The 10,310-nt window shown below is 36.7% G+C and overlaps 1 protein-coding gene and 1 pseudogene across 1 annotated transcript in view; one reads left to right on the top strand and one right to left on the bottom strand.

Annotated features, from left to right (window-relative positions):
• Positions 1–1,993, top strand: part of LOC104771878 (F-box protein At5g46170-like) — a 2,456-nt gene extending 463 nt beyond the window's left edge. The window contains exons 2-3 of the mRNA XM_010496483.2: positions 1–1,217; positions 1,639–1,993. Coding sequence (XP_010494785.1) covers positions 21–1,190 — 1,170 coding nt within the window. The 5' untranslated portion in view covers positions 1–20 and the 3' untranslated portion in view covers positions 1,191–1,217; positions 1,639–1,993. The remainder of the gene's footprint in view (positions 1,218–1,638) is intronic.
• LOC104772891 lies at positions 2,588–7,680 on the bottom strand (annotated as a pseudogene).

Below are 10,310 nucleotides of genomic sequence, written 5' to 3'. Positions count from 1 at the left end.
TCTAAAATTCTCATAGATCCATGGCCGTTATTGTCCACCGCTCAGATCCACCGTCACGGATCCATCCCGAACCACCTCAAACCCTAGAAATCGACCACTTCGATCGTCTCCCTGACTCAATCCTCCTCCTCGTTTTCAACAAAATCGGCGACGTCAAAGCTCTCGGACGATGCTGCGTCGTCTCTAGAAGATTTCATTCTCTCGTTCCTCAAGTCGATAACGTCGTCGTTCGTGTCGATTGCGTCATCTCCGATGACGACTCGTCGTCTCTATCGTCAATCAAATCTCGCTCCGCTGCTTCTTCCGGATCGTTCTCCGCTATATTCCGTCTTGTTGTCGGTGGCATTGTGAAGCCGTTACAAGCTTTAGGTCAATTCCTTGGTACCAAGAGATCTTCATGCGGTGGTTCTGGATCGTCTTCTTTGTCTATTAGTGGTGGTGATGATGAAGGTGGAGAGATCGAGCAAGGAGGTGTTACGCATCATTCTCCTACGCAGGTTTTGAAAAACTTCGATGAGATTCGTTACTTGCGTATTGAGCTTCCTAGTGGTGAATTAGGGATTGATGATGGAGTTTTGTTGAAATGGAGAGCTGAATTTGGTTCTACTCTTGATAATTGTGTGATTCTCGGTGCTTCTTCTGTGATTCAACCCAATCCAATGAGAAATTCTCAAGCTTGTGATACTACAATCGTTGAAGCGTCTGCCTCTGACGATAACGGGAGTATACCGGAATCGTTTTACACAAACGGAGGTTTGAAACTGCGTGTTGTATGGACTATTAGCTCTTTGATTGCTGCATCTGCACGACATTACTTGTTACAGCCGATCATCGCGGAACATAAGACGCTTGATAGTTTAGTTCTCACTGATTCTGATGGGCAAGGTGTGCTTTGTATGAACAGAGATCAGCTAGAAGAACTTAGGGTGAAACCATTATCAGCTTCCTCTGCTTCCAAGAGGACACTTGTGCCTGCTCTGAACATGAGGCTTTGGTATGCGCCAACTTTGGAGTTGCCTGATGGAACTGTGTTAAAAGGTGCGACTTTGGTTGCGATAAGACCTAGCGAGTCGAAAAAGGAAGTTTCTGATATCTCTTGGGTATCTTCAGCTTTTGAAGAGCCTTATGAGACGGCTGCTAAGATGCTTGTTAAGAGAAGGACTTACTGCCTAGAAATGAACTCGTTCTAGCTTGTACGGTTTAAGTCGGAATCTGAGGTAAGATATTGCTCCTGTCCTCTAATCTGTTTATGAAGTGAAATGAGAAAGCTTTTTATGCGAGAATCAATTTCCTTGTGCCTGCATTGGTAATAATAGCTTATCAACAACATTAGGAGCTTGAGAATACCAATCAGCTGTTTATGAAGTCATTTGAGAACATCATTTGGCAAGAAGAATTGATTTCCTTCCCTCTTGTGGAAACCATTAGGATTTGATCTTTCTGCATTGGTAAAGCTTTGAAGATGAGTTTAGGTGTCACTGCTACATCTTACTGCATTGCATTTAATGTCTAGTTAAGCATTTGTGATCATAGATTGATAACAGAAATTGGGATTTACGTTGTGTAATCTTTACAAATGTCTTTCACTATTTATGAAAGCACATAGATTTCTCATTGTTATGATTTATTGTATATCAGGGAATCCGATGGCTCGATTCAGAAATGTTGCATATAATCCTATCATGGGGAAGCAGAGAATGGAATAAAATCGAAGTTTTGATGAATCCAGACAACAAGTTTTGCTGCCTACTGCATCTGCTAGCTAGTTTTTTCCTTGAAGCATATGCTTTTGCAGGATCTCGCAATCATATATATATATCAACAAATTATAGATATCATGTACGAGTTTTCTTTTGTTTTTGTTTTGTCTTTGTTAGTTACTTTAAAAAGTCTTCTCCTTTGCTTGCTCTTCTCTATTTATGTGAATATTTGTAGGTATTGCTTATTCACCTGTCATTATTATACAAAGTAATCTAAGATTGTAGTTTGCGAATTGTTCTATTTCTGTTCAGTAATTTTTTTGTAGAACTGTNAAAAAAAAAAAAAAAAAAAAAAAACTACAACAATGGCAGATTCACTGAAAAGAAAACTTTAGTTGAGATTGTTGAATGGCAAATTTTTTTGTTTAAAAAGGGGAAAGTAGATTAAGGTGTGGTTGTGCGGGTTGCAACGCAAAAGTCGTGGAAACGAAATTAGGTTCCAAGTGTTTGGCTTTTATTCTGTATGAGCTCTGCAAGATGAAACATGCCAAGTTCTTTGCTATGGCTCAACACATTGCATGAGATAGAAAACTCTAAACCTTACTTCTATTCTTTCCCGACCAGATTCTGTGGTTTCTATTAATTCTTTTCAGCTTAGCTGTGTAAAGAACCAAATTCTTAATCCTTATAGAGTTTTAGTAAAAAATTATCCTTGTAGGTACGGACGTACGGTATTTATTTTCACTAAAATAAGTACTGTATTAGTTTTGTGCTAACAAATGTATGGTGTTTTTAAACGTATTTTTGTATTTTTTTCTGATTCAATATTTTGTTTTCTCCTCACTACGTTTTTACAGGAAGAGTGAACCTCGTAGTAGATACCATTTTGCTTCTTCATTCCCTTCTCTTCTGACAGTAAACGCTTAATCTGCTATTGCAAGAATAGAATCAGGTTCCACTTCCGTCCCATATAGTTCATCCATTAGGGCACACATATCCTGTTCGGTACTCCTAAGTATGTCTCCATATATGGGGAGAAAATAGATGTGGCATGGAATCTCTGTGATTTGGTCACACACTTTGTGGACCCAGTCCCGACGGGTGACAATAGGGATGCCGTCAGCATCTTGTGCATGTAATTTCTGCATTAACTCTGTCACTTCCTTTCGGAGGCCACAAACATCAGCTCCAAGTATTACCCCAACGAGCTTATCCTTGATTTTGACCACTTGGCTCAGTGATAACCACATGTCTTTATTCACCTCAAGGGTAGTTTTTGATGGAAGATTATCGGATATATATTTCTCATCTCCAAAAAACTGAGCAGAAGAAATGGACTTTGCGTTTGAGAACTTCTTTCTTGCTTCAACCGATTCTTCAACTTGAACATTCAAAGAGCTGGAAATTGATGAAGGCTTTAGTGGAGCAACATGGCTAAGAACTTGTGCATCAGCACCGCTTTGTCCTTGAGATCGCAAGTGGTCCTTAAAAGAAGTAGCAGGAATAACTTTGTCCGGTTTCTGGTCGTAGAGATTCCCCTTAGTAGTAAGCTTCTGTGCACCAAGACCACCAGTTTTTCCTGCCCGTCTAGCACCAATAGTGTTGGAAGTTGATCCTTTGCTCAATAAGGAACAAGAGACAATGAAGGAAGAAGATGCTGAGGTGATTGAGCAGAGAGATTCATAAGCAGATGTAGGAGAAAAGAAGAAGAGGAAGAAGCGTAAGAAGAAGAAGAAGAGTTGTAGAAGTGTTGTGTCGTGGAGGAAGAAGAAGAAAGAAGTAAAAGGCTTTGGGCCAGAAGTTAGTGAAGGCCCATATATATGTTAATGGGTTTAGTTGTTGTATTTTGTGTTGGTGAAATGAAACAATTAAGATAAGGTATCTAGGTTAAGATAAGATGTCATATAAATATGTTTGTGTGTCTGTAAGAACACTTTAAGGAAGTAAGAAGTAAAAAAGGTTAAAAGTGGCTGCTTCTAGATCTATTTCTAACATGGTATCAGAGCTTCAACGTTCTTGGTGACCTGGAACCTGCACAAGAAACAAAAGAAAGTTAGAGGCACAAGCTGGTTCACAAGAGCACAGCAAAAGGAAACGAGAAAAGAAAAAAAAAGGGAAGAAGCAAAAATCAGGTAACCTCTAAGACTGCAACTAGTCGTAAGATAAAAATGCAGAATGTTCAAGTGGTTCTAGTGTTTGATGGAAAGAACTATAGTCTATGGGTTATAAAGATGAAGGCTATACTTAAGTCTAAGGGTTTATGGAAGGTAGTTACAGAAGGTATCCCAATATCACCTAAGTTAACTACTCCCACACAAGATGAAAAGAAAAGAATGATAGACTGGGAAGAGTTAGAGATGAAGGATCAAACTGCTTTACGGTTGTTGTTTAGCGCTGTTTCTGAAGAAATATTTAGTAGTCACTTATCTGTCACTGAAACCTCAAAGGATGCATGGGATGTACTTCAACTAAGGTTCCTAGGTGACTCAAAAGGTTCCATGATAATGCTACAGAGGCTGAGAGCAAACTTCTACAACCTGAAACAAGATGAAAGAGAAACCATTAAAGACTTTGCTAGAAGAGTCGCAGATTTGGTAAATGAGATGAGAGCTCATGGAGAAGAAATGGCAGAATCTATTGTGGTGCCTAAAATCTTGTGCTCACTTCAAGAAAGGTTTGACTCCTATGTGGGGGTCATAGAACAGACAAAGGACCTTGCAGTTGTAACTGTGGCTGAAGTAATCAACTCCCTACAAGGACAAGAGAAGAGATTAGATGACAGAAATGGTGGAAACGCAGAAGGTGCATTTGCAGCAAGGTTTCAGAAATTCAAAAATGTTCAAAATATGCAAGACACATTCAGGTCAGAATCATCTCAGTCAAAGTGGTGTAGCATATGCAGGAAAAACAATCACAGTGAGGAAGAGTGCTACTACAACAAAAACAAGACAACAAGCACACAACAAAACATGCAAGTCAGACCTAGAGGAAGCTGTTTTGTTTGTGGAAAGCTGGGACACTATGCTAGAGACTGCAGACTCAAGCACAATCAAACCCAGATGCAAGCTCAAGCAGAACAACAAAGTCAAACACCAATAAACAGAAAAGACCAAGAAGAAGACAACCAAGAAGAAGGATTGTTTACAGCAACTCATGACCATATCTCAAGCAATGGTAATATCTGGTTGACTGACAGTGGAGCTACATGTCACATGGCCAAAGAAGAAAGCTGGTTCTCTATGTTGAACAAAAACATTAGGAGAGGTGTAAGGTTGTGCAATGATGATGTTATTCAAGCTAAAGGAAAAGGTACAGTCACTGTAATGACTGAGACTGGTAAAAGAACAATAAGGGATGTTCTTTATGTACCTAGCCTGAAACACAACTATCTAAGTGTTCCTCAACTGATGAAGAGTGGCTACGGGATGATGTTCAACTCATCAGGATGCATAATCACTAGTCAAGAAGGACAAAAGATACTAGAGGCACCCATGAGAGATGAATGTTATTCTATTGAGTTTCAGAAAATGAAGAAAGAGAGAAAGCAAGGAGAGACATCACAAGAGAAGGCAGAAACAAGACCTAGAGGGTATGTGGAAGAATCTGGAGAAACTGGGCCTGCAAAACTGCAATCTCAAAACAGTGAGATTGAAGAAGTGATAAATCTTACTGTAAATGGTTACTACCAAGAGGGAGAATCTAGTAACAGCCATCAAAGAATGAATAAGTGTCTGATGGTAGAGTGTGTAGAATCAGAATCCAAAAATCAACAAAGTCAGATTCTAAATGAATTCATTGGGATTATGAATTACGAACCTGTTGTGATTCAGAGAGAGGAGGATGCTGCAATCATGGAGCATGAAACTGAAGATCTCAAGGTGTTGTGCGAAGAGAATTCCAACCAGAGGAAGAACAAGTCACCGAGCATGGAAGAGCTATTGGACGTATATGATGCTTATGTTGAGACTAAGAAGGAACATAAAGGATTGCAAGCAGCGTTGAAAAAGGAAAACGGTTCAGATAGTATAAAATCAGAATGTGTCAAGGCCTTGTTAAGACATAAGCGAATTGAAGAAGAGAAATCAGAGTTACCATCAAAACCAGAAGAGATTAACAAGAGCAAGGTCCAGACTGATGACTCCATAGATCACTCATCCTGCAACAATCAACAAAAAGCTAATGTTCTAAAATCTCTGAAGCTCAAACAATCTATGAAAGGAAAACAGAGAAATTCAAGCATTATACCTGAAGTGTATGGACCAGAGATCATCACAATTGATGAGGGAGATGGAGACTGTGTGAAGGTTGCTGCAGACAGGTACCTGCAGGAGAAAGAGTTGAATTACGTCAAGAGAGAGAAGAAGAAGCTAAAGATTATGGAGAGAAATCGAATTCAAAGGGCAAATAAGAAAGAAAACAAGAGGAAGACTCGAGATATGAAAAAGAAGGAGAAGAGGGAGAGAGAAAAGAAGAACTCAAGCTCACGACACTCACATGAAATGGAGATTGATGCTTCGACTTGCAATGAGACTAACATGCAGAATAAGAAGCCTCAGATTGCATAAACACATGGCAAAAACAAGGGATCAGTCATGATGAGATCAGAATCTGGGTCAAACTCAATCAAGATTGCTAAGGTAAAGAATGAAACAATAAGGGAGAAAGATAAGTTACCTGTGAGTTGTGTAGATGTTGCAGAAGGGATCTATGGCTTGCAATGCTTGCAAGAGAACCTGCAGGACAAGAACAAGCATCAGGTTTCAGTCAAGGTCGAAGAGAATGCAAGAGATTTCAAGCAAATGGCCAGATCCGGAAAAATGAAGAGTTATATCAAACCTGATGAGATTGGCGAGATAAAGACAATGAGGGAGCAAAAGAACCTACCGGTGAGCTATGCTGATATCCTGAGAGGCATAGGACCAGGAATTAAGAACCAAATCAAAGAAGTTGCAGAAACAAAGAGAATCAATTTCTTAGGTCAGATTTTGGGGATTGAGCAAAAGGATCAAGAGGGAGTGTTGGAAGTTGATCCTTTGCTCAATAAGGAACAAGAGACAATGAAGGAAGAAGATGTTGAGGTGATTAAGAGCAGAGAGATTCATAAGCAGATGTAGGAGAAAAGAAGAAGAGGAAGAAGCATAAGAAGAAGAAGAAGAGTTGTAGAAGTGTTGTGTCGTGGAGGAAGAAGAAGAAAGAAGTAAAAGGCTTTGGGCCAGAAGTTAGTGAAGGCCCATATATATGTTAATGGGTTTAGTTGTTGTATTTTGTGTTGGTGAAATGAAACAATTAAGATAAGGTATCTAGGTTAAGATAAGATGTCATATAAATATGTTTGTGTGTCTGTAAGAACACTTTAAGGAAGTAAGAAGTAAAAAAGGTTAAAAGTGGCTGCTTCTAGATCTATTTCCAACAAATAGTTCTAAGTTTCTTAAACGTACTTGGCACATATGGAGTAGAAGAAGTGGCACTGGTAATTTCGTGTTTAGAAGGAGGTAACTCTTCCTTGACAGCACAAGAAGAAACCTCATTAGAAGCTTTCGCAACTACAGGAGATGATGGTAGGGCAGCATTAATTTCTTCTGCAGTGACTTTATCAACTTCTGTAGCAAGAATCTACTTATACAAAGCAGCCGCTCTTGACGACGTGTACTTAGCCTCTATTTTGCCATCGTCCGTCCATCCATGTTGCTTGAAGAACACCTGAGCGAGGTTGTTGCCACCAAACATCATTGCCCTGAGCTGTTCAGGGCTCCATGAGTCTAAATTCGTTGACCTGACGAAGCTGATATGAACACCGAGGCTCCGATGAATGGCTGAACAATCGATGCATAGGAAAATCCCGTTGTAACCGATGCCCATGTTGTATTCTTCGCATTACAATCAAAGCATACCTTGTTCTCAGATTTTGCTTGCAATTTTCTGAAAACTATAGTTTTGTCGGTAAAATTGTGAGAAGCCATCGTAGACGAAATCTAGGGTTTGCTTTGTCAGAGACTAGAGAAAACAATATACCATGTCAAAATATAACAATCAAAATACAACAATATACCATGTCATATCATATTTCAAAAATAAATCAAAATTAAAATTAAAAAAAAAAACAAAACAAATTAAATTAAAGAAACAAATTATGTAGATTTTTTATCAAAATTATGTCGATCTGATTTTATAAAAGATGATTAAGGTTTAAATTTTATTATTTATAAAAATATATGTGGGTTTGGATTTGTAAAAGAATGGTTAGGGTTTAGATTTTACTATTAAACGAAATTATATATCGGTTTGGATTTACAAAAGAGTGGTTAGGATTTAAATTTTACAATTAAACAAAATTATATGTCGGTTTGGATTTACAAAAGAGTGGTTAGGGTTTAGATTTTACAATTAAACAAAATTATATATGTCAGTTTGAGTTTACAAAAGAGTGGTTAGGGTTTATATTTTACAATTAAACAAAATTATATATCGATTTGGGTTTATAAAAAATAGTTAGGGTTTAGATGTTATAGTTAAAAAACTGTAATATAATGTTAAAATTAATAATTTTAAAATTGATTGATCTACATAAATTATTTCCTTAATTAAGACTTTTGGCATCAACTAGTGACCAAAATTTAGGAAAAAAGATGAGGAGGAATATCATACCTCTCTATTCCACAATTTTTCTCCCATTTGAAAGTAATATTTTTTCCCCTACATTCTTCAAAAAATAAGGAACAATATAACAAAAATGTTCCTCCCCAAAATTGATGAGGAACAAATGGAACAAAAAAAAAGAACAAATATTAAAATTCGTTTATTTTATTTTTAAAATAAATAAAAATATGTTTATTATTAAAATTTCAGTTTTGTAATATAAAACTTTCATATTTTTACAATGTATTGACAGGAAAAATATTTCTGAAAGGAATTTTATGTTAAACTAATCTTAAAACTGTATTTGAAAACTGTATGAATAGTAAAACAAATTTAAATTACTCTTAAATTTTATTGTATGTTAATATTAATTATTAATATTAATTATTTATATCTAAAATTTAATGTACAAATTTTATTCTAAAATCAAATGTAAAACGTATTATATATATACATTAAAAATAATATAAGTATTTTTTATTGAAATTTGATTTATTTAATATTTAATATATTTTAAAAGACATTTTTATTGTTTGGTTACCTGTGCAGATTTTATTCATCAAAAACTGTTGATTCCATTCTGCATTAGTTTTTTTTTTGTGTGTTCTTCTAATGGTTACCAGTAGGTAGGCCTTTGTTTTGTTAAGAGAAAATGTTTTTAAAACCGGACCGGAAGGTGAATCGGAAGTCTTTCGGGTCATTGGGTCAACCGGTCGGACCGGTTGAACCACGGGTCAATGAGTTTATTGGTTTGTTTACATTTTATGAATATAACGTCTACTTTTCTATAAATATATGAACAAAACATATATAGTTAAGTACTAACAACTAAAATTAAACTTTAGATGATTAGAGAAAATAACTAAGTGATTTTTGGATAAATAACAACATTTAATTTTAATTTGGTTTGATTTTAAAAATGTGATAAAAATTAAATATTTTAATTTGATATAGACCTGTTGGTCCGACCCGCCGGTTAAACCACCAGTTCACGGGGTTTTAGCGGATTTTTCCGGTTTTTGCAGGTTTTTAGTTGTCCAGTTTTTAGAAGTAATCCGTACCGGAATGTCTACCGGGTCGCGGTTGGAGCGGTCTGACCGACCGGTTCGGTCCGGGTTTAAAAACATCGAGAGGAACACTAATAATAAATAGAAATTCTAATAAATCAAATAAATATAATGAAAGTGAACAAGGAGGAAAGATAAGGAGAATTTGTTACTAATGCCCTTTCTTTGATACCCCTTTTTAATAATACCCTCTTTGATGATCATTTTTAATTATACCTTTCAATTATTTTTTAAAGACATTTTTGCCCTTGTTTTATAAGTATACCGACAATCTTATTATACCTTCGCCGTCGACCTTCTTCGTCTTCGTCATCGTCTCTTCTTCTCCGGAGACATCTCTCCTTCTCCGGTCGGATCTCTCCTCCGCTGCTATCATTGTTTCTCCCATCGTCTTCGTCTTCGTCTCTTCTTCTCCGGAGACATCTCTCCTTCTCCGGTCGGATCTCTCCTCCGCCGTTATCACTGTTTCTCCCGTCGTCTTAGTTCTCTATTTTAGTTCGTCGTCTCTTCTACCCCCTTCGTGTAAGTGTTTCTCCCATCGTATTGAGCAATTGAATTTTTAGGAGATATAAAGCAAATCTCTCCTCCGCCGTTATAAATTGAATTTTTTTAGGTCTTAATCACTTGCTCTTTTACATCTGTTCGTGATAATAAAGTCTTTTTCTCCCATCGTGTAAGCTTGTTTCTGTATTTTTGTTTTGATTTCAATTTCAATTTTGTGTTAGCTATTAGATTGTTGTTTCGATTTCAAATTTGATGTCAGAATTTTTTTAGGTCTTAACACTTGCTCTTTTAGATCTGTTCGTGATAATAATGTCCTTTATTAGATCTTTGGACATCTACTGTTATTCTTTGATATAGTTGTTCGGATCTCTCTTCTTTTAATGTAGTTTTATTGGTTTGTTTT

Source organism: Camelina sativa, chromosome 20 (assembly GCF_000633955.1).
Source record: "Camelina sativa cultivar DH55 chromosome 20, Cs, whole genome shotgun sequence".
NCBI lineage: Eukaryota > Viridiplantae > Streptophyta > Magnoliopsida > Brassicales > Brassicaceae > Camelina > Camelina sativa.
This window is presented reverse-complemented; position numbering and strand designations above follow the sequence as displayed.